The 25,678-nt window shown below is 40.1% G+C and overlaps 1 protein-coding gene across 2 annotated transcripts in view; it reads right to left on the reverse strand.

Moving 5' to 3' along the window:
- Nucleotides 1-324: 324 nt before the first annotated feature.
- Nucleotides 325-25,678, reverse strand: part of SSUH2 (ssu-2 homolog) — a 158,748-nt gene continuing 133,394 nt past the window's right edge. For both annotated transcript variants that reach the window (XM_078152169.1, XM_078152168.1), the window contains exons 8-12: nt 25,510-25,595; nt 21,049-21,141; nt 19,786-19,891; nt 16,724-16,831; nt 325-5,389 (exon numbers count right to left, since the gene is read on the reverse strand). In XM_078152169.1, the coding sequence (XP_078008295.1) occupies nt 5,243-5,389; nt 16,724-16,831; nt 19,786-19,891; nt 21,049-21,141; nt 25,510-25,595 (540 nt within the window). In that variant the 3' untranslated portion in view covers nt 325-5,242. The remainder of the gene's footprint in view (nt 5,390-16,723; nt 16,832-19,785; nt 19,892-21,048; nt 21,142-25,509; nt 25,596-25,678) is intronic.

Genomic DNA, 25,678 nt, shown 5'->3' on the forward strand with positions numbered 1-25,678 from the left:
TTTTCCCTCTCCATAGATTTTGGGAGCCTTAGAAGGGCAAGATATAAAAATCCCTTTAAAGTTGTTCTTCTTGTCTTCAAGACATCAGTAGGCTGTGGCTAATAGGACAGGACAATGGTCGTTGAGGGGAGGGGAAAATGGGTTGTTTGCATCAAATTTTTTGTCCCCCTTCTATTGACTTCAACAGGCTTTTGGCACAGCTAGGCATCGATAAATAAACCCTATGATGATAGTGAGCCTTAAAGACTTCATGTTTAGTCATGTCCTATCTCTAAAGAAAGCAGTAAAAGTCGATAATAACAGAGTACAAGGGCTCAACAGTCATTAAAAGGCAAGAGGAAAGCAGTTTATTTTTGTTCATAAACAGTCCCAGTGGCAGCCTGGGTTGGTTTATGGTCATACAGGGTGTTGCCTCTTACATTTTAATGGCAGAAAACAAAACCAATTAGAACAACACAGAGCTGTCGGTCCACTTTCCTAGCACCTGGTGAGGGTTTCATTGTCATGTTAATGCTTACTTGGTGGAGAGTGAAGGTGAGAAGTCAAGGTCAAGGAGACTAGGGGTATAGTATTCCAGGATTTGGGGAAAAATACTTGTGTGTGTGTGTGTGTGTGTGTGTGTGTGAGGCTATCGGGATTAAGTGATTTGCCTAGGGCACTTACAGATAGTAAGTATCATGTGTCTGAGGCCAGATTTGAACTCAGAGCCTCCTGACTCCAGGGCCAGTGCTCTCTCCACTGCACCACCTAGCTGCCTACAAATACTTTAATATATTAAATATTTTTATAGATGGCATTTGTTCTTCCATCATATTCATTTCCCACGATATCCCTCCCTCTTCTCATACCCCACAAGCCATGTCTTGGATCCAACAGAAAAGGGCAGCTAGGTATCAAAGTGCATGAAGTCAGGGACCTGTAGTCAGGAAGATCTGAGTTCAGATCTTACTTCAGACACTTACTAGCTGTGTGACCCTGGGCACTTAATATACCTACCTCAGTTGCCTCATCTCTAAGATGCAGGCAATAACAGCACCTGCGGTTGTTGGAAGGATGAAATCAAATATTTGTAAAGCACTTTGCAAATCTTAAAAGCATTATATACTGTCATTTAAAAGGAGAAAAAAGTGAATTTAGCCAATCCAAGTAACTTATTGAGAGTGTACAACTAGTAATGTAGTGTGCCTTACTCATTTTCTCCCCACTTTACAATGAAGGAAGTAAAGTCCATCTCTCAACTCTTCTCAGGAACAAGCTTGGTCATTGTAATTCTACAGCGTTCAGTTTCATTTCTTTTTATCCTTTCCATGTATATTACTCTAGTTACTGGATATATAGTCCTTTTGATTCTGCTTGTTTCTCTCTCCAGCACTTTCTCCATATTTCTCTGATTTCTTCATCTTTGTCACTTCTGATGATATGGATTCCATTAGATTCATGTACCATAATTTATTCAGCTATCCCCCGATCAACCATCATGTACTGAATTTTTCTAAACCTCTATTTTCTCATCTATAAAATGATGTCGATATCTTTGGTATTATTCTCACAAGGCTGTTAGGGAGCTCAAATGAGATTTTGCATATGCAGTATTTTTGTAAACTTTAAGGTACCATATAAATATCAGTTATTCAAGTAAATTTTAAAATACTATAGGTTAGAACGCAGTGCTCCTTGTGGTCAGGGACTGTTTATTTTTGTCTTTTTTCCTCTGAGTCTACAGTAGCACCTGTCATATACTAAGCACTTAATAGGCTCTTGTTGATTATATAAATGTAATTATCATTATCATCATCATCCTCATTGGCCCAGTTTGACATTACTCCCCATATAGGATAAACCTGACATATTACCTCTTACCGTCACTTCTTTCTTGAATAGATGTGTTTGGGGAACACTGAGAGTAGATAGTGAGCTTGAGAAGCAGACCAGGAGGTGTCAGGCAATTACTTTAGTTTCCTTTTCTTTTCCCATAATCAGCCTTTCCAATCTAAGGCCCAGGCTTTGACAGCAATCTGGACCTCAGAGGGACCAATAGCCATTCTGTCTCAACATAGCTCCACTCTCCTCTTCGTCTCCTAAATTTTCAGGTCCCACTAACTACAGGAGTAGAAAAGGCCAAGGCTGATTAAGTGAAAGATCAACAGTTGCCAGAAGCATAACTGGGGTGTGAAGCCTGGGCTTCATCCCAGGAAGCTGAATTTAGAGGGCACTGCCAACATTGCAGTGTGCAAGGATGAGCCTTGCTTCCCTCACCCCTCTAAGCTCTAGTACTGGCAGAATTTTCAGTGGTCTTCTTATAGTGTCCCAGGTACCTCTATGTCCTTCCTCACAAGGTAGTGTCCCAGTCCTATCCACAGATCCACCCCAGCCCTTCCTTTTGAATCCATTACCCCAGAGAATAATTTGTGGTGCTTGCCATCAGCACAAAGATTCCTAGGTTAGGCTCTCTTTATCATAAACTCTCTTCTCCTCTTAAGACTAAGCATTGTTTCCTACCAATAGCCACTCATCAGCTCCTATGATTCCTTCCCTTCCATTTGCTCTCCCATAGGACTTTACCCCTGACAAAGCATCTTCATAATCATTATGTCATCCAGTCCTCATACCAGCTGTAAGAGGTGGACAGAAGCAGGGACTCAGTATTTCCATTTTGTAGATGGGGCCACTCCATCCCAGAAAGTGTAAACCTAAGATCTCCTAGCCCCTGAGTGGCAGAACGAAGACTAGAACTCATATTGTCTAATACCTGGTCCAGGGTGCTTCACATTATGCTGTGTGGTTTCAAAATATTTGACCCTGCTCACTCGACTTTGGCCCTCAGAGCAGGATCCTAGTTGGCCTTTCCCTGTGAGTTCTTCTGCCTTTCTCCCTACATAAGGCACAATTCAGTTATTGTGTTTCTACTTGTAATTCTACTAGCAGAGTCAGGTGAGTTAAACAGCAATGCATATATGTGTGTGTACATGTATGTATACGTTCACATACATATACACATATGTATATATGTGTGTGTATATATATATATATTATATATTATATATATCCCATACATGTGAAGGTCAGAGAGTATTGATAAGTTCACAAGCCAACCTTCCCAGAATGGTTTAGATTTTATGAACCAAAAGATCTTTTTCTCTCAAAAAAATCAAAATAATAGCATGTTTCATGACTCTGTTGTTGAAATCCCCCTAAAAACATGTCCTCAGGCATGTGGTCATGCCTGGTGCTACAGTCAAAATGCTGGATTTGAAGTAAGAGGCCCCAGGTTCAGTTTCTACATCTGCACCTACTTCTAGACTGGCCTTAGCCATTTGGGGCCTCAGTTTCCTCATCTATAGAATGATAGGGCTTGGCCTAAGTGACTTCCTCAGAGCCTTTTCAGCTCTAATTCTGTGACTTTCACAACTTGCAGCATCTGTCATGCTATTGCCTGCAGACGTCCACCAAGGACCATTAATGACCAGAGAGCGGCAGCCAGGAGGTAAAGGATCTTGAGAGGACTTTGTAAAGTGTTTCCAGAGTGCTTTCTCTGGAGCCATTCCCCCGCCACCCAGATCACTTCCAAATACAGTGAAGGATGAGGTAAGACTTGGAGAAGCCTGTAGAACAACAGAGGCTCTTATTGCATGGGCTTGGACTTAACCCAGGTCAAATCATTTCACACACAGTCTCTCATTGAGGCCTCCCAGCAGCCCCCCAGTCTAAAGCCAATGCTGTCGTTAGACTGCAGGATAGGCACTAAGCCTTTCCTCAGCCCCAGCTGTTGGAGGGGATAAATCTCCAAAGCTTTACCAACACACTACCCCACGAAGCCCAAGAAGGCAAGGGCCAGGGCTCGTCAAGGCTCGCCTCTCCCACTATCGCCTAGAGCCTTCTCTGTTCATAATAATAACTGGCTTCTATGTAAGTGATTTACACATAATGTCTTTTGAACATCACATCAGACGAGGCATTAAAGATGTCATTACTTCCATTTTACAGATGAAATGAGATTACAATTATGAAGTGCTTAGTAAAGTACCTAGCATACAGTAAGTGCTATATACATATTAGTTATTATCATTATCATTATTTTTACTTTTGAGGAAACTGAGGTTAATGGAAGAAGTTATTTGCCTAGGGTCACACAGGTTGCAAGCATCAGGGGAAGGACTTGAACCCATGTTTCCCTGGCTCCAAGACTAATGTTCTAACCACTGTACAACATTACCTCTATATTTTGTTTGCTTTTTTTTTTCTGGAACTGGGATTCTATTCTTGTCAGAAGAGCTCTTGATATGGAAACTACTTCTAGCAATGCAAATTTATAATTACTATGTCTTAGTGAGCCACCAGGGGTCCTAGGAAGTTAAGGGTGTTGCTCATGGTCAGAGACCTACTAAAGATCAGAGGCAAGACTTAAACCCTTGGCCTTCCTGATTCCAAGGCCAGGCCAATTAACTGGTTAATCTGTTCATTCAACAAGCATATTTCTAAACCTCTGACTGTGTGAAGGACTACAGACACAAAGACATGAAAGAAACACTATGTGACTTTGAGGGGCTTCCATGCGGTGAGGGAAAACAACATGAACACAAATCATGTAAATACTTAAAAAGAAGAGATTGTGATTTCACCTATGTAGGAAATTCATGATAAGGAAATTGCCTCCACCAGTGGAGGTCAGCACCTGCTCTGAAATGTATAGTTTATGAGCACTGAGGCACTGAGAGGTTGTGACTTGCCCAGTCATACAACCAGTATGTGAAAGAGAGAATCAAGACTTGAACTCAGGTCTTTGTGATTCTGAAGCCAGCTCTCTATCCATTCATTACATCTTAGCTGCCTTTATATATAAAATATATACAAAGTAAATATAAAGAAATATGAGAGGACAGCGCTATACTGTCGTGGTGCTGCCATAAGAGGGTATTCGATACATCGTTGTTGAGTCAGTAATTCAATCAGCTAGCATTTCTTGAGCACCTACTATGTGTTGAGGAGCTGAATCTACTAGCAGAGGGCTTCATCCTTATTAGGTGCAAATATTTATTCCTGGAATAATCAGTGGTGTTTAAGCTGATGCTCCCAAAATATCCAATTGCAGGAACCATTTGTAATAAATCATGCAAGGGTTTCCAAATGTTCCATTTTTTAAAGAGTGAACCAGAGTACTCGAACCCTAACCCTTGTCTCTTCTTCCTTGATAATGTATTTCAATCCTTTATTTTCCTTCTTTAGGTAGAGCCCTGACAGGTGGTCATATGATAGTGCAGCCACAGCAATATCTCTCTGGGTAGTCCAGTGCATACACCTTGTTCTCCAGGCCATAGATGTAATAGAGGTAAGTCTTCCCTTGGTACCAATAATGGACTTCTGTGAGTGGGATAAGCTCAATGGTCTGACGCTGAGGAAACACAACACAAAAAAAGCCTTAAGTAGTTATGGTCTCTGCCTCAAGTCCTCCCCCACTCCCATCTATCCTCCACACAACTGACAAAGCTATTTTCTTTAAGCACACATTAAACAAGTCAGTCCTCAACTCTGTACATGCCAGTGACTCCCTATTGCTTCTAAGATGAAATCCCTCCAAATTAGCTTTGGAAATCTTTCACAATTTGGCTCCAACCTGTCTTCTCAGCCCCATCACACACTACTCCCCCTCTTGGGTCAAACTGGACTGCTCTTTTCCTATTCCTCACCCACAACACCCCATCTCCTCTTTTCTTGCCATTGCATTGGCCATTCTCCTTACCCAGAATACACTTCCTCACCACTTCCCCCTTATAGACTACCTCACTTCTTTCAAGATAGAGCCCATGGATTGCCTTCTACATGATCCCTTTCCTAATCCCCCAACAAAGAGTGACCCCCTCACTACATTGTATTTAATTCCCTTAAGTTTATTTTGTATTTATTGTGCATGTTTTTGTTCTGTATATGTTTATAGAATGTAAATTCATTGAGAGTAAGGATTATTTATTTTTGTCTTTGTATTTCCAGCACCTAAAACAGCACCTATCACATAATAGGTGCTTGATAAATATATGTGGATTGATTGATTAGGCATTGCCAGACGCAGCAAAAGAATGAAAGTGCTGAAGGTACTCCCCCTCCCAACATGCCTAGAACAATATGTTCCAGGCACTGTGTTAAGGGATACTAATACAAGTAGAAAGACCATTCCTGCCCTCAAGCAACTTCCATTCTAATGGTGGAAGACAACACCCAAAAGGGAGTTGAAAGGAGGAGCTGGGGACCAGCATGGGGCATGGTGTTGAATTCCAATCACATTAGGAATGGGGTGGGGGAGGGGGATATCACTTATAGGTGAAGAAAGTGAGTACTAGAGACATTAAGTCGCTTGCTCAGAGATACATAGGCAGTAAATTGAAAGTGGCTCTCATGACTCAATCTCTAGCACCCTCTCCACTATCTCTAGCTTTTTGAAATGTTCGATATGAAGAGGAAAATGCAAAGATGGTGGGGGGGGGTTTCTATTCCTATAGTTTAAAGTTCAGGACTTCAAATAAGAAAAGATATGGAAATAATAGTAATTAATAATGACAACAATAATTCAGTAGTATTGTTAGTGCTTTCGGGTTTACAAAATACTTTTCTGACAACAGCTTTGTGAGATGGGTCCTGTAAGTGTTATTATATCTGCATTTTACAGATAAAGAAACTGAGGCTTAGAAAGTTTAAGTGACTTACCCCTGGTCACATAGCTAATAAGTCCATGTAAAAGCGATATTTCAACCCAGCTTTCCTGACTCCAAATCAGTGTGCTTTTCATTACATCACAATGTTACCAAAAAATAGGAATTAGATTTTTGGTCCAGGTTGAAGATCCAGGAGCAATAGGTTCTTAGCCAGGCATGGAGTTTCAAATAGAGGCTGGGAGGAATACATTTACCTAGAATCTTGCACAGAAGATGAAGGGAAAGGCAAATGTCCCGGTTTGTTTGTTTGTTTGTTGTTAAGGAATAGAGAAAAGAGTATGCAGACAATAGGCTAATGAACTTAATGTCAATTCCCATGAAAAATTCTAGATCATATAATTAAAGAGATGGTTGGTGAACATCTAGAAACAGAAGCAGTAATTACAAAGATCCATTATGGTTTCATCAAGAACAAGTCATGTGAGACTCCCTTTACTTTCTTTTTTGACAAGGTTATTAAACTTGTACATCAGGGGATGCTAGGGAGATGGTTTAGGCAGATTTTAGTGATGCATTTGATAAAATATCTCAAACTACTATTGTGAAGAAAATGAAGAAATGTGAACTAGACAATCATATAGTTAAATGGATTTGGAATGGGTTGAATGTCTGGGCTCAAAGAGTTGTCATTAACTTGACCTTAACTGTCAACTTGGCATATCATCTTCAGCGGAGAATGTCTCTGGGATCTGTGCTCAGCCTTATGCTGTTTAATATTTTAATCAATGACTTGGATAAAGGAAAAAATGTCATGCTCATCAAAGTTGGAAATAACAGGAAGCTTAGAGGAATAGTTAATACACTGGCTACCATAATCTGAAATGACCCCCCAAAAAATTCCTACCAGCTAATATGAGATGAAACTCACTAGGGAAAACTGTAAAGACTTGCACTAGGATTTTAAAAATCAACTTTGTAGGCACCAGGTTGGGGAGGCATAGTTGGATAAAAGTTTCTGTGGAATAAATCTGAGAGTTTTAGTGGATTTCAAGATCAAATAAGAGTCAGTAGGGTGAAATGGCAGTCAGAAAGGCTCAAGTAATCTCAAGCCACATAAAGAAAGGCAGGACTTTGAGTGAAAAGGAGGTGATGGTTCCTCTGCAGGCCACCCTGGTCACAACACACCTCTAGTGTCAGGCTCACGTCTGGATCACCCAGCTTGAGAATGACATTAATAAGCTGTAGCATGTCCAATTAGGATGGTGAAGTACCTCGGGTACATGCCATGTGAAATCCACTTGAAAGATTAAACATATTCTGTTTGAAGCCAAAGGTCATAACCCGGAGCAAAAGACAAAAAAAGGGAAGAGGCACGTTTAATGCTTAATGTCAGGAAAATTTTCTTAACAATTAGAGTTGTCTAAAATTAGAATGAACTGCCTTGGGAAGGGGGAGGGTCCCCTTTGTCAGAAATATTTCAGATGGAAGCTAGTCAACCATTTTTTGATTAGAAAGATAGGGATGGAGCTAATTGAAGAATTCCTTCCAGTTTGGATTGGACCAGATGGTCATTGAGGTGCCTTCCAACTAGAAAAATCTAAGGTTCTGTCATTTTGTGATAGCCTCTGCCTACAGTAAATATCCACACATAAGCAGTAAAGTGCCTGGTACATAGTAGATGCTATATGAAGTGTTAACTATTATTGTTATTATTACTATTATAATCATAGCTATTTTTCATGCAATCCCTGAAAAGTTTGGAGCCTGAAGCCTGAAAGATTATCAAGAGACAATTCTAATGATTCCTTCCCATTCACAGTCCTGATAATCCATCAAGGGATATCAATATCCTCTGAGGCTTTCTGAATGGAAACAAAGATTGGTGCAATTTCTTGATTGCATATTAAAAATCAAAAGCTAATTACAGAAAACACAACCATTGCATACAATACCCACTTTCACTAAATCTTTTCAATTTTAAGAAAAGTACCCACTTGCTAAAATATTGATGTCATACTGAGTTAAATTCTTCATAATCTACTGGAGGAAAGAAGAAAAAGCAATGGAAAGCAACTAGAGTCAGAGTCAAGACTACAGACTATTAAGGGCTAATATGCTTGGCTCCACACCATCATTCTCTGTTTGGTTTCCATGGGGATCAAGACCTAGCAATACTCTGGATGTTCATGAGCCAAGCAGATATATGGGTTCTCTCAGCCTAGCCAGGAAACAGGAATAACTTTTTTTTTCCCTCTCCACTGGTAGAAATACCACCCAAATATTTCTTAGTAAGTGGGAAGACAGAAGGAATAATAATAGTAACTCACATTTATATGGCACTTACGAGTATAGAAAGAAATGTTCCACATGATCACCCTGTGGGGTAGCCTCATTTTAAATGAGGAAACCAAGGCTTAGAAAGGTAATGGGACTTCTCCAAGGTGACACAGCATGTAAGGATAAGGCCAAGAACTCAGAATCATATAATCAGAGAGGTGGAAAGGGCACAGAAGCCACCTGGTCTACCCTGAAAAGGAATGGTGGGGTTAGGAATGGAGATGAAAGAATGCAGATGTCAGCACTGCTCTGAAGGAAGATGAGATAGATCAGTCTTGACCCCTGATTAGACATGGGAGTCAAGGTAGAGGACATGATCAAAGATTATGCTAAGGTTATAATTCTAGGAATTTCAGAGCACAGGTTTGGTTTCATGCATATTGAGTTTGAGATGATTTCAGCATAGCCAGGTGGAAATGTCTAGTCAGAAGCTAGAAGGGAAGAATTGGAAAGGTAGACTGGGAGAGTGAAAAAAGCATCAGAACTGAAGCCAAGAAAATCATATTCAATCCCAGGCCCTGCTATTTACTGGCTAGGTGATCCTGGAAAAATCCCACAATCCCTCTGAAACAAAAGTTGCATGTTTGTAAAGTAGAGATAATGATACCTACCCTATCTATAATACAGGGATAATAACTTTATAGACTTGGTATGAGGAAATTACCCTGTAAAATGAAAAGTTATAAAGATGTGAAATACTATCTAAAGTTCAGGATAATAATTATATACCTGTGTAAACATACATACATGTATATATTTATATGTGCATGCATATGTGTTCACTTATACATATATGTATAGATTGTGTGTGTATATATATATCCCAAAGGGTGAAAAGGAAATGAATATTATATATATATATATATATTATATATATATATATATATATGTGTGTGTGTGTGTGTGTGTGTGTGTGTATATGTGTATGTGTATATATAGACACATATACATATATACACACACACATATACATTTATACATACACACACACACACATATATATATATATATATACCTACCCTGGGCCTCAGTTTCCTCAGCTTTAAGGTAAGAAGATTAGACTAGACAGCCCTTGCACTTATTCCTAGCTTTAGGTCTATGATCCGTATCCAAGGAAGAATTCCCTCTGTGACTTATAAAACCAGTGGTCAGCAGAAACCCAGATTTCCTGACACCAAACACCCTTGCCCTCCTTTTGTGGTTGGCAGCAGAGGAAAGAACCTCAGAGACTGGAGATCTAGCCCTTCCACTCCTTCTCACCTCACCTGCTGTGTGACCTATGAGTACCTTTTCCTCCCAGAGCTTCAACTTCCTTCTCTGTAAAATGAGAGGTTTGGAGCAGATGACCTCAGAGGTCTTTCACAGCTATATGGCACGCAGCCTGTTATAAGGAAAGAGACCCTCTCCCCTGGAGACCAGTTTATTTTGCCCTTAATAGTGGTTAAAAGGGGCATGGTCTGAAAATTTGGGCTCAAGGGCGCCCAAGAGCTTCTTCTCATGCCTTTAAACCTTCAGTGCACAGCTAAGGTGAGAGCTGAGAGACAGGAGAAGAAAGATCTGTTTCAAAATCATTCAGAGGGCCAGAGTTGTAGGGACAAGGGTTTTGTAAGCCCTGCTTTCTGAAACACAAAAGTTGTTTTCTTTTGAACACAAAGGGAGATCATTGTGACACACCCCCTCCTCTGAGCTTGGCTTAAGCCCTAGGAGAGGTGGCAGATTGCCTATTACCTCAGAAGCCATCCAAGTGGCTGTCCAGTAATTCACCAGGCACCTGCTTTGTTTCCCTTTGTCATCCCTGAAGAGACAAATAGTGCAATTTCTCTGTACAAAGATGGTCCTCCTCCTCCTCCTCACAGATGGATCTGAATGGTTGCTGCCCCCCACCAATGATTACTGACCTGTTCTTCTCCTTTTCACCTCTTTTCACATATTGGCATGACTTCTGGTCTTTGTATTTTTTTAAAAAAGCCAATCTTGTGAAACAATCTTGAGCAATGGTCTCTTTTCTAAATAGTATTTTATATTTATAGAAGCCCATTTATTTGTGTTCTCTTTTACCCATATAGGGCAGCTAAATGGTGTAGTGGATAGAGCACTGGTCCTGGAGTCAGGAAGATCTGAATTCGTAGAAAAAAATCTAGGTCAGTACCCATACTATCCTGGGCTCTATCACAAACTAGCTATAGGACCTTGGACCAGCCATTTCCCCTCCCCTGTGACTCTTTCTTCATTCATGAAATGAGAGGTAGACTCAGTGATCTCTAAGGCTCCTTACTGCTCTAACATTCTATGATTCTAAAACACACACACACACACACACACACACACACACACACACACACCCCTGCACCTAGCACCCAAGATTGCTTTAAAGAAGAATTTGCCCAGTCTTCTTGAGGGACCACAGTAACCACCTCTAGCACTTTGCTCCCAAAGCACCTCTAAGTCCTCAGAAACATCAGTTCCAACATGAGTGCCAGAAGGAAAAGAATCGTGGGATTCCCCAGTTCCACAGTTGTCATTGGTGACCAACCTGCACTTGAAAAAGAATCTTCTCCTTGGCAAAAGGGAGCCCAGAGCAGGCATCCAGGCTACACTTAAGTACTTCAGGAGATGGGCATCCCAAAGCAGCCCATTCCGTGGTGGGAGTAATTTTAATCCTTCCGAAGTTTTCCCAGACCTTGGGTCTCAATTTGCTGCTGTTGCCACCTCGCCCATTACTCCTCCCTCTGCCTTAGTTCTGGTGGCCAGAAGTCCAAATCTAATCTTTCAGCCTTAGAGATCATAGAGTTAACTCTTCTTATTTCAGAGATGATGAACGTGAGGACCAGTTGCTCAAGGTCACACAGCTAAGTGTGAGCTGGACTGAAATTAGAACCCAGGGTTTCTAATCCGCTCATTCTAGGCTATTTTCTAGTATCACCATGATGCTTCTGTAGATAGAACAGGAACCTCTTGTGCTGCTGATGATTATATAGTCAGAGAGTATTCCCTTATGCAGACCACTAGAATTGCCAGACCTCCTTTCTCTTTAGATGCAAAGGACTTTAGGGATAGTTGGTCTTATGAAAGTCACAAGGGTCTTTTCCTCTCTTAATCTAAATGTTTCCTTAATACCAGTAAGATCCCAGGATCATTTAGAAAAGTAAGGGAATTTAAAAATAATCTAGTCCAACCCTCTCTTCTACAGATGAGGAAACTAAGGGCTAAAGAAATTAAGTGACTTACATACAGGTAGTTTACACAGGTAATAAGTGGTAGAGTCAATATTTGAACCCAGGTCTGCTATAACACCAACATCAGTTTTTGGGTTTTTTTCCCCACTGTATCTGATACAACTATAATCAAGGAATAAAATGTAAATCATTCTCTGAAATTTCAAGACCTCTGGGAAGCAGGAAACGCTGTTAAAAGCTGAGTCCAAACCAAGTCTTCTTTACAAAATCTAACTGACAATATACCTTCTCAAAGAGTTCTCCTTGCCCTTTCAGGTGTCCGGGAAAAGAACCAAGAAGGCTTGACTTCCAATCCCATATCTGACACTCACTAGCTGTGAGGATTGGGATGAGTCATGCTTTTTCTAGGACTCAGTTTCCTGATTTGTAAAATGAGGAGTCTGGACCAAATGACCTAATACATTTCCCCCAACTGTGTAATTCCTATAATTATCCTTATCACTTGAACAAAAGAAAAAAGTTCCTTTCGATCCACTTGTTGCTTGGGTACGTTTACTAATTGTTCCTTCCCAGATCCTTGGTATGCCCCCCGTCCTGAAACAATTAGGTCACTACTTGGTTTCCCTCTATCACTATTTGGTAGAGCGGTGGAAGGTGGAAGAACAGGCTTTTACAGAGGTTTCTGGGGATCCACTGCCATCTAGTGCATTGCAGAAGAAATGCAGCTAATTCAGCCAGACTGAAAAAGCAGGTCCTGTTCCTTCTTACCCTTCATCCTAGTTGAGGGATGTCAGTCATCCTGCTGGGAGTCACAAAGAAGAGAGAGAAGGAATAGCGTGGTGGAGTGGAAAGAGCCTTACAGGCTGAATCATACACGCTCAGAGTTGGAAGGGACTTGAGTAACCATCTAGTCTAAGCATGGCCCCATGCTATTGCCAATTGGCACTAGGTCTTCAGAATGATTGTTAAACTTTCAGTGTGACCATTTACACCTCAGAAATCTGCAAACACTACAAATGAAAGCTTGGTTTGTTGTTTTGGTGATTGCCTAGACTTAAAAAGTGATGGAGAGAATGTTAGTAAAGCAGGTTAAACTTTAATGTGCATCATGTATATATCCCCCAAAAAAGATGTTTGTTAAACTTTTATCAACATAGCCCTAAGTCTAACCCATAAATGAAAAACAATCCCCTCTACAATATACCAGAGAAGTAGGCAGCCAGGCTTTGCTTGAAGGCCTCCAATCACGGGAAACCCACTATCTCCCGAGGCAACCTATTCTTTGGGGGGATATCTCTAATCATTAGGATCCCACACACACATAATGAGCCATCATGTCCCAGATACTTCCTTACCCTGGGAGTTCACTCTGTACTTGCATCCTCCTCACCTTGGAAGTTCATTTTGACCCTGGCCTTCTCACACTGAAGTCCTTGAGGCCTTTTCCTTTCATTGGTGGACAAATGACCCCATTTTAAGGGAGGTGCCCAATCCAACCATGTATTCTTCTTCATTCATTCTTCTCCATAATCCACTCCTAATTCTCTGGGCTTTCTTCACCATACTCCCCACTGGTCCCCTCCCCTACTTTTTAGCTTCCTTTTATGGGCTATATTCCCTCATTGGACAGCTAAGTGGCACAGCTAATAGAGTACTGGGCCTGAAGTCAGGAAGACTCATCTTCCTGAGTCCGAATCTACCTGCAGACACTTACCAGCTGCGCGAACCTGGGCAATTACTTAATCCTATTCACCTCAGTTTGCCTTAAAATAAGCTACAGAAGGAAATGGCAGACCACTCTCTTTGCCAATAAAACCTCACATGGGGTCACAAAGTCAGACAGGATCAAAACTACTGAACAATTCCCCCATCAGAATGTAAGCTCCTTGAGGACAGGGACTGTGTTTCTTTCTGGTTCTCTTGTATTTTCAGTGCTTAGTATAGTGCCTGGATCACAGCAACCACTTAGTAAATGTTTGTTAATTTGTTGACTTGAATTGATTAAATTCCCTTTGTTGATCTGAGTTGTGCCCTTCGGAGCCAAGCAGAACAAATTTAATCTTTCTTCCATAAGACAACCTTTCAGATACTTGAAGTCAACTATTATAGTCCCTCCTGAGACTCCTCTTCTCCTAGATATGCATGCCAGTCCCTCCAACAAATCTCCATATGTCTTGAGGTTGTTGCATTCAAAACTCTATGTAAAGAGCTCAAGAAATGGGGGCAAGAAGTCCGTGTATGAGGAAAGCCACAATGGACTTTCTTGCCTCTTGTCACACCCATTACTCCATCTCCTGTTTCTTTGTCTTTTCACTGGCAGAAATCCTTGCCCTCATCATATCCAACTCCAAGAATCCCTTCTTCTTAACATTCTTATTTCTGTCCAAGGGTATCACCATCCTCAGTCACCTAGGCTTACAGCCTAAATGTCTTCTTCGACTTTTTATTCTCCTTCACCCCCATATCCATTCAGTTGCCAAATCCTGTCAATTCTACCTTTAGAGCATCTCTGATATATACCTGCTTCCTCCTCTCAAAGGAAGGACGGGGTTGTCACCATGCTGGTCCAGTGCCACATCGCCTCATGCTTGGACCATTTGATTATTTTAATAGCCTGATGTTTGGTCTCTTCAAGTCTTTCCCTACTCCAGTCCATCCTTCACTCAGCTGTCAAATTAATCTGCCTAAAGCCCAAGTCAGGCCATGTCAAACCCCTTCCCCCCATTCAATAAAAATTCCAGTGACTCCCTATTACCTCCAAAATCAAATATCAGTTCTTCTCCTTGGCTTTCAAATTCCTTCATAACCTGGTCCCTTCCTACCTTTCCAGGCTTTTTACACTTTGTCACAAATACATACATACATACATACATACATACATACATACATACATACGTACATGCATGCATGCATACATACACACACACACACACACACACACACATATATATATATATATACATACATATATACATGCACTCTGAGATCAAGTGATACTGACTTCCTTGCTACTTCTTGCACACAATACCCCATCTCCTGACTTAGGGTATTTTTGCTAGTTGTCCTTCATGCCTGGAATTCTCTTTCTTCCCAACTTTGCCTTCTGACATCCCTGGCTTCCATCAAGTCCTAGATAAAACCCCACCTCCTGTAAGAAACTTCTCCCAATCCCTGTTAATGCTCATGCTTTCCCTCTGTTGACCAACTCCAATTTATCTCTATATTGCTTGTTTGAAACTAGTTGTTTCTTCCATTAGATTGTGAGCTCTGCTGCAAGTTGCTTTAACCTTATGCATAGAATCAAAAGGCTTCATCTCAAGAGAACTGGACTCAATAAAAAAAAATTCAATTTGAAGTCAATCTGATTGATTCACTTGTTAGTCAAATTACCTCCTTAGTGTAATTCAAGATAAATAACAAATCCCTAATGACTTTTTTTGGTTCAGACCAAATTTCATTGGTGATTTCATTGGTTAAAGGGTGCTCCCAGTGGGAAAACTTCCTCCCCAATTTAGATTGCCAGTCGTTCTGTGAGTCACTGAATAGGCATTGCCTCAGACAAACTGAGGCCTGGGAAAGACCTTAATTTAGAAAGGCCTAGGGCATCGTCTGCATACTGTGCCATTGCCACCCACCTTGACTTTTGTCTTGCCCCTGGATTCTGATGACTGTGGAGGACAGGGTGAGGTTGATGACATTGTGCAACTCTGACTCACTGAAATCCAATTCACTCACAAGTCAAGACATCACCCTTTCCACATCATTGGTCTTCTTCAAGAATGAAGGATGAACAACAACAATAAATTACTGCCTTAGAATGTTGCTTGGGGCATGAGGAACCTAAGGGGCTTTCTCAGTATATGCCAGAGGTGGGACCTAAACTCATGTCTTCTCAATTCTTATTGACTCTTTCACCTCTCTACCACTCTGGCTCCTGTTGAATGTTGTTAAACATAACTCAGCTAATTAACTACACTGGGTAAATGAAATCTGAAGATGGGACAATGGAAAGAGTCGAATAACAAAAGACAAGAGATCTGGGGTTTTGACTTGACTTTGCCACTGGGTGATCTTGGACAAGTCACTTAACCTCCATGAGTCTCAGCTGCCTTCTGTATAAAATGAGGCATAAGCCTATCATGGATCATTGAGCCAAAAGGAACCTTAGAGATCATCCAGCCCAAACCTTTCAACTCCCAGTCCTATACTCCTTCCATTACACCAGAGGTGTCAAACACATAATCTATGGGCCACATTAGGTCCACAGCATTCTCACGTGGCCCAAATCAGATTAAAATATATTGGGGATATACATTGTATTTAAAATGTATTGGAGAAATAACCAAAATTTTAAAAATACAGTAAAACACATATAATGTTGACTTCTGATTTTCTAAGTTAATTTGTACCACAGATATCTTTATGCACCATTTAGTAGTCCCTGATTCATGTTTCCTCTTAAGTAAGATTATCCTACAGAGCATCAGAATGTGGAAGCCCCATCTGGCCTCACAGCTCAGAATTTATGTCTCCCTGTTTTCCACCACCCACTGCCTTTCTGCTGACCTGCTGGAGAACTCGAGACCTCCCAGCCAAAGCAGTAGTGTGCTCAGCAATGCCTCTCTGGGATGCTAAAGAGATCTCTTGCTTGGGGAAGTCAACAATAGGATACACCTAAAAGAGAAAAATAAGCAATAAATAAAAGTAAACTAATGCATACCCTTAATTCTCTTTGATTTCACACAGGAAGGTTAAGATTCTTCAAATACTCAAAGGGTGTCATTTGGAAAAAGGTTTGGACTTGCTTTATTTTGCCCCCAAAGGGAAAAACCAGGAGCAATGAATAGAGGTTGCAATGAGACAAAGTTAGTCATTGTGTTAGAAGGGGGGAAAACCTTCCTAAAAATTAGAGCTATCCAAATGTCGAATGGGCTGCCTTGGAAGGAATGGGATTCATATCACCAGAAGTCAGCAAACAAAAGCTGAACATCTATTCGTTAGCTATGCTCTTGTAGGTGGTCCTTCTGGGTAAGGGTGGAAGTAGAACACTATTAAGGTTTCTTTCAACTCTAAAATTCTTTGGTTCTATGATTCACAGTCCTTGACAATAGAGAATCTATCCAGTTTAACACATTCTTTTTATAGTTAAAAAGTGTTCTCCTCAAGTGTACTCCAAATTATCAACATTGGACAAGTCCCAAGCACTTATTATGGAAAAGGAGGAGGGGGAGGAGAATGAGGAGGAAGAGGGAAAGAAAGAGGAGAAGAAGAAGAGGAGGAAGAGGAGGAGGATAAGAGAAAGAATTGCTCTGTTCATCTGAGATAAGGGGTATAATGCATTAGAAGACCTGGGCTTAAGTCCTAGCACTGTCACCTAATGGCCTTGAACTTCTTCTGGTCTTGTCACTTACCCGCTCTAAACCTCAGTTTGTAAAATGGAGATAATGCTTGTGCTCTCATAAAGCTGTTTTGAATTTAGTTATTTATAAACTGTAAAGGAATATATATATATATATATATATATATATGTGTGTGTGTGTGTGTGTGTGTGTTATATAAATATATGCATGTATGCTTATATTATATATAATATATGAATATGTTTAAATCACACATACACATATGTATCATGTATATTACATACACATGTGCCTGTGTGTTATATACACTTGTGTGTCATATATACACATGTGTATTTACATCTATGTATATCCTATATACATCTATGTATGTGTAACATAACATGTATACATATGTGTATGTGTTGTATACATATATCCATTTGTGTATGTATATATGCATATATACACACAAGTGTGTATATGTATATATACCTTCTTTCCTTTCCCCTTTCATACAATGGCTGGGCTGGCATGAACCTATATAAACAAGGCTGACCTTACACAGAAATAAAATGGGTGGCCACCTAAGTATTTCAATATGAAGAACGCTGAAGGCCCCCTACATGTCACCAAAAACAAAAACAAACAAAAACAATCCCTCCAATGCTTGACATTACTTTGTGTTCAGAATTGTTCTCCCCTTGGAATCCTCTTTGAGAATTATCTGTGGTATGGGGAATAATTCAAATTTCTAAAAAACCTTTAAGGTTGTCAAAAAGTTTTGTCCGTGATGGTTCACAATAATCCTGTGAGGTAAGCAGAGAAAATGGCATTATTCCTGCTTTATAGATGAGTAAATTAGAGTTAAGCGATGTTAGGTGATTTGCTCAATGTCACTCAGATAATAAGTGGCCAAGCTATCTCTGCAACCCACATCTTCTGACTCCAAAACCAGTGTTTTTGTTTGTACCCCATACTGCCTTTAGGAGAATCCCAGCATTACTCACCTTCCATGACTGCTATATCAGTAGATATAACATATGGAAAAATTAATGGCCTTTGTATAGTGCTTTAAAATGAGCAAAGAATTATGAGTACCTTTTCTCAAATGAGAGAATACATGTAGTAATATCTAACAAAATTATACACACACATATAATGCTTTGCCAACTTTAAAGTGTTATCTAAATGTTAGCTATAATTATCTCATGTAATTCTCATGACGACCCAATGAGGAAGGTGCTATTATTATCCCCATTTTTCAGATGAACAACTGAATCTGAGAGATGTTAATTGACTTGCTCTAGCTCAAACAGCTAGTAAATATTTGAGGCAGGATTGAAACCCAGGGCTACCTGACTGTAAGTACAGTCTATCCATGACACAGTGCTACCTTTACATAAGAAGTCTTTGTAAACTAGGAAGTCCTATATAAATGCTGCTGCGGCTGCTCTCCTGCCTTCTAAGTACAAACTTGCCTGGGAGGAAGAGTACTATGAGTTACTTAATTCCTCATAATGGCTATGTTTTACAATGACATTGCAATGACACTTTGATTAGAGGAATCCAGGCCTCAGGAGAGCACTGAAGAATGAAGACAGACAGTAGGCAATGAAAATTGGGGGGGTTCTCAGAAAAGAAAGGTGTAGACTGATTTTATCACCTTGACTATTTGTCCGAGGGCTATCCCTGTATGTTACCTTTCTATTCTTCTGAAAGATTCTGAAAGGCCAAGAGAAATTTGTAGTTTTTCACTCAACAAAACCAACAAAAACCCTTGATTCCTCTCCCACCCCAAAAGGCCACATTTTCTTTCAGTCCCTCAGTCAATGAAGCATGTGTAAGCATTAACTAAGTGCCAGGCCCTTGCTCAGTTCTGGAAATACAAAAAAAGAGTGAAAACATCATCCCTGCCCTCAAGAAGCTCACATTCTAATGGAGGAAATAACGTGCAAACAATAAGTTACATACAACATACACACAATGTAAATTAGAAATGATCTCAGAAGGGAAACACTAGCAATGGAAGGGACCAACAAAGAGTCTTTGCAAAAAGTGAGATTTAGTTGAATCTTGGACAAAGCCAGGGAATCTAGGAGACACAGAGGGGGAGAGAGAACTTTCCAGACATGGGGGACAATCAGTGGAAAAGCCCAGAGGTGGGGGTTGAAATGATATGTGTGATGAGCAATAAGAAGCCCAGTTTCAAAAAAAGAAAAATTGGGCACAATACAAAGATGGGTTTTTTAAAAACACTTTGCTTTACTTTCTTATATCTGTCCTCACCATAGCATTTTCATCCTTAAATATATTTTCTCCTCTGACTTTAGCCAACAGCTCCTCTGGAAAGTTCATGTGGTGCTCAGTGACAAACTCAAACAGGCTGTTTTTCCTGAAAGGGGAGAACAAAAGCCTGGTGGTTATGACCGGAATTTCCAAGAATTTTCTGAAAGCTACATTATTGATTCCTTCACTATCCTTTCATTGGCTCAATCTATCCTGAAACCATTGCTCTCTCTTGGAGATTGGCCAAAAATGATTCAAAATTCTCTCACAAAAATGTCTATTCTGATGGAAATTTATCTGATGGGATGAATACTAAGTTCCCTAGAACATCAATAAACCACATAGAACGTAGAGCAGAATTACAAAGCCAAAACAACCAAACATATTCCCATACTGCCCCATCCCTTCCTCTCCCCTTCACCTCAAGCTTTAATGATGGAAGGATAAATCATAGGATCATAGATTTAGAATTAGAAGGGACCATAAAGGCCTCTTAGTCCAACCTTCTCATTTTGTAAGTGAGGACATTGGTCACATAGGTAATAGGCAGAAAATCCCATATTTGAACCCAGGCCCTCGAACTCCAAATCCAGCACATTTTTCCATTGTTCCACATTGCCATGAATAGTAGAGTTATGCATTTGTAGGGAGAGAATAGAGAAGAAAACTGAATATGCCTGGAGGTGAGACAAATCAGGTTCTTTGGGCCTCGGGTTCTCCCTCTATAATAACCTGCTTGCCTGGAAGAAGAGGGTAGAGAAGATCTCTTATAGACCTTTCCAGCTCTAAGATCACAGTATCAAAGATTTAGAGTCGGAAGGGACCTAAGAGGTCTTCCAGCCCTTCATTTTATAGATCATAAAACTGAAATCCAGAGCACAGACTCTCTAATTCCAAGTCTTGCACACTCAGCAACATACCTGGTGCTAACCCAACATGTAGCAGTTGTCTTGGAGGGATTCAGCACATAGGACATTTGTCCATAAAACTTGCATGGAAATGCCCATGGAAAATAAGATTAAAATAGTCAAAAAGGAAGTGATCTACTGAAGTCATAGGTCCCTTAAATGGTGATTCAATGAACACATTTAAAGGACCCATTCAAACCCTACAGGGAGAGAATTTTTTGGAGGGTAGGGATAGGGATAAATTAATGTTTGGAGATTGAATTGCCTGGTCTGGCAAACTACACTGGTGAAATTAACCACTTCACTAGACAGGTGCCAAAATATAGCCAATACCTTGCCTCCTTTCACCACTCACCAGGTGATGACCAGCTGAATGAAGTGCAGTAACTTTTTCTCTCCCTTACATGTTGCACAGGTCTTGTTCCCCCTACCTGAACAGGTGCTACACCTTTGAAAGGAAAATAAAAAGAATAGTAGTCACACAAATATGTTTCTACTTACCTCCTGCTTATGACCAAATACTATACTCCTAATACAGAGTTACTCAGTAGTCCTTCTTTAAATTCAACATTCAGCACCATGGCCAGAAGTGCAATCTCTCTTAGTATTATAGCTATAGAAAGTAGTGGAACTATCCCCAGCTAAACAGTTTTATAACCATTATGTGATGTAGGTTTGGCATGTATCCACAGGGGAAGAAAGCCACTTCACCTCTCAAGTATAATTTTTTTCATCAGCAAATGTAATGTAATAAATCAGTGGATCAGCTGAGTATGGTATCATGATATCTGTAATCTCTACTAAAGGGGAGTTTGAAATCAGTGAATCACTTAAGTTTGGGAGTTCTGACCTAAATAAAGTAGAGATAAAACCAACTGGCTATCTAAACTCAGTTTGACATCAATGTGGGGAGCCCCTAGAGCAGAGGGTCCACCAGGATGCCTAAGGAGAGAAAAAATTAGCTCAGATCAAAAATAGAGCAGGTCAGTTGTTCCAAGCCAACCAGCACTGGAATTAGACTCGGGCATGGCCTTCCAGAATAGGTAAGATAAGGCAATCAAATTTTAAAAAGTCAATGGCTTCCAATTTGTGGACTATAGACTCCTGGGGGAGGGAAAGCACAGAGTTTTTGCAAGGGGTCTTCAAATTCATGAGTAAGAAAGCATGCTTTCTGTCAACTGAATAAATGATTCAATGTAGCAGCTATAGGGCTGAGTTTGCATTCTGGAAGACCTGAGTTCAAGTCTTGCCTCTGTTACATACAAGTTGTGTGTCTCTGATCAAGTCACTTATCTAATCAGTTCCCAGTCCGCTAAGAGAACTGTATCCATGGAAAGAATCCATTACCCAGGTGAATTCACAGGTACAAACCACATAAAAATTACATATATATACATATAATTATAATATATATAATATATAGTGTGTGTATAATAGATATAATATATAGTATATACATGTGTGTTGCTATTTTGCAAACATGCATAAATCCTGTTGTGATTAATAGAATACATAGCTTAAAGTGTTAATGAATTCACTGTAACTTTTTCAGCATGTATTTTCTTAATCAATAAATGAATAATACCACAGATACTATCATGTAGGAATTTGTGATTTTTTTTGGCATTCAAAAGGGGTCCTCATTCTTGTAAAGGTTGGAAATTGGTGGTTGCCATCCCAGTTGTTTCTGAGACTCAGGACTTTGCCACTATTCCTCAGCTGCCCTCTCACCCTGGAAATTCCCTCAGTGCTCTGGATCTTCTCCCTTTAGCACATCTGTCTACCTTTTTGGCCCTTTTCTCTCATTGCTGAGTTCCTTCTGGGACCTGAATTTTGAGGACAGGCCCAGGTCAGCCATACTTCATTCTTCATAATACTCTGCTTTTGACTCTCAAGACTTTGCCACTATGCCCCCATGTGGGTAACCTCCCCTCAACTTTTTAATTCCCTTTTACATGTCATCTGTCCCCCATTACATGCAAGCTCATTGAGGACAGGGACTATTCTTTTTGTTTGTGTTTATATTCTTAGCATTTAGCACAGTGCCTGGTATTCAGTAGTTGCTTAATAAATGCTTTTTGCCTTGTTTTTGCGTTGCCTAGATCACTTTTGAGATTTCTTCCAGCTTTAAATTTCTATGCTTAGGCATCTTCAGAAGTCTAAATAGTTATTTTTAATCTCAGAAGGAAATAAGACCAAAATTTAGGAAACCATGGCCAATATGGACTTGGTGAATATTAAACTGTAATGCAAAAAAAAAAAAAAGATTCAAATCAAGAGATACTCACTGAAGTTTGTGCAGGCAATTTTGAGATAAGCTCCATAGGAGCAATTGCTATGTTTAATTCACTTTTCTATATCAAGCTTACACTAGCTAAGTCAGTGTCTATGGAAACAAGGAAGGCAGGAAAGAAGGAAGGAAAAAAGGAAAGAAGGAAGGGATGGAGGAGGTACAGAGGGAAAGAGGAAGGAAAGAAGAGAGGAAGGAAGGAAGCGAAAGAGGAAGGAAGGAAGAGAAAGAAGAAGGAAGGAAGGAAGGAGGGAAGGAAGGAAGGAAGGAAGGAAGGAAGGAAGGAAGGAAGGAAGGAAGGAAGGAAGGGAGGGAGGGAGGGAGGGAGGGAGGGAGAGAGGGAGGGAGGAAGAAAAGGATGGAGGGAAGAAGGTAAAGAAGGAAGAAGAAAGTCATTAAAATTATTCATAGCTTTTAGAGGTGTGTGGTTAGATTATTCAGGGGGCAATATAAGTGGGTTAGCTGAGGATTCTGAAGGTACTTGAGGGTATGACTTTAACCTTTTGAGGTTGATATTATACGAAGTAATGATGGTCAAACATTCCCTCTCCCCACCCACGCATCACAGACTTCAGTACCAACTAAAGAGACAAATCCTGGTTCAGGAGGCCCCTTCATCTATGAGTATGAGGATAATATCCCAGGGTATTACATAATTCTTGGTTCTTATGTCTGTAAACTTCAACCTGCATACACTGGCTTGATGGAAAGGCTACTTTTTGTAGTTTTGCTTTGTCCTTGTTGTCAATATAAACAGTGCCTATAAACATGAAATTAGTCCAAGAAATACGTGAATACTTAGGCCAGAATGATGATAGCCTTGTGGCAGTGCTACAGAAGATTAGCATAACCTCTCCAGACCCTCAAATCTGTATTTCTAACAGATGCCATTAGCATTAACTGCCCCTTCAGCATCCATTCTGAGTTTATCATAATGCAGAAATCAGTAGCCATTAACACTGATTCAGAAAGCTCTCAGAACCCTTGTTAACTTCAGCAGGATCCGAGTTGTAAAAATCACAGCTGTGATTACCCACAATGGCATCTCCGTGGGGCTGCATAGCACAATCAAGAGATGTGGATTTACATCCAGGCTCTGCCTTGATCAAGATGCATGACCTTGGGTGGTGATTCTTGCACTATTAGCTTTCTGGTACCACCCTTGGTTTTCCTTGGAAACAAATATACCTCTACAGGATAGAAGTAAGGTCACAATTTGATGACAGGCAAGAAAGGAACTAAATTCAGAAGCCATATCCTCACATAAACAAAAATAAGAAAATAACAGTAGCATTACAAAATACCTTAAGCTAGAGAACCCTAGAAAGTTTTCACAGGACCTCTTCCCTTCCCTTCCTTTCTTTTCTCCCTCAAACACTGCCTTTCTTCCTGCCTCGTTTTCTTCTTTCTCTTCCCTCCTTCAATTTCTTCCTTCTCTCCCTTCCTCTCCTTTATTCCTATCTTTCCTTTCTCAATGTTTGCTTTTCCTCCTACCTCAATTTCTTTCTTCTCTTCCATTCTTTCTTTCATTGACTCCCTTTCTCCATTTCTTCTTCTCCTTCCTTTCCTGCCTCAATCTGAATTTCTTCTTGCCCTAATCCTTTCCATCTCTTCCTTCTTCCTTTCTACCCTTCTTTCTACTTTCCTTCTTTCTCTCCTCCTCCCTTCCTTCATGCTTTTCTTTCTTCCTACCTCAGTCAGTACCTTTCCTTTGAACTCAATCCCTTTCTTCCCTCTATCCTTTCCTCCATTTTCTCCTTTCCCCCTTTATTTCACATTTTGTTCATTCACTGAGCATTTTTTGGGTGCCTATCAGATAAAAGGTCCAATACTGAAGGAATATTGAAACAAAAAATATTGCCCCTATATTTAAAGAGTTTATTATCTAGTAGGGAGATTAGGTATATTTATAAATAATACAAAAGAGAGTATGAAAGATGCAATAATATGTGCATTGTACTTTCAGAGTTCAGAAAAGTGAGAGATCATTTCTGGATGAAGAATCATAAAGAACTGTTATGGAAAGGGTGGTATGAGTATCTAAACTTTTTTTTAACAGATGCTAACCCTGTTAGATGCTGCATAAGATACAGAGAAATATAAATCTTGTCCCTGCCCTCACAGAGTTCAGAGTATAGTCATGGGAGAAAGATTTTAGCACATGAAAAAGCTAGACAAGACATGAAGTGATATACCAATGGGTCTAGAACTGGGTGGTTTAGAGCAGAGGTGTCAAACTTGTAGCTCAAGGCATAAAACTCCCAAGTGTGCCAGAACCAGATTAAAATGTAATTGGGAATTATTTAACAAAATAAATAAAAATACAAAACACAAATAATATTAATTTGTGGTTTTCTAAATCAATATGTGGCCTGTAGAAATCTATTTCTATTTGAGTTTGATATTACTGATTTAGAGAATGTTTTAGAAATCCAAAGATCATTCACAGGACCCTCTCAGGTAGCTAGCCACCTAGATAGGAATTTCATTTGCATTCTCAATACTAATCTATTTCAGTGTACATACCTCTTCCGCCCAGAACCAGAGCACACCTGACATCTTCGGGACTGCTTAGCCTTGCGTTTGGCCCCACTGCAGGAGGCACATCGCATCTAGAAACAAACCATCCAAGTCAGCACTTGGCCAGCACCAAATCATTTATTAGGAGTCATGAGGAAATGTGGTGGGTGAAGCA

The sequence above is a fragment of the Phascolarctos cinereus genome, unplaced genomic scaffold (assembly GCF_003287225.1).
Source record: "Phascolarctos cinereus isolate Bilbo 61053 unplaced genomic scaffold, phaCin_HiC Scaffold_4;HRSCAF=312, whole genome shotgun sequence".
NCBI lineage: Eukaryota > Metazoa > Chordata > Mammalia > Diprotodontia > Phascolarctidae > Phascolarctos > Phascolarctos cinereus.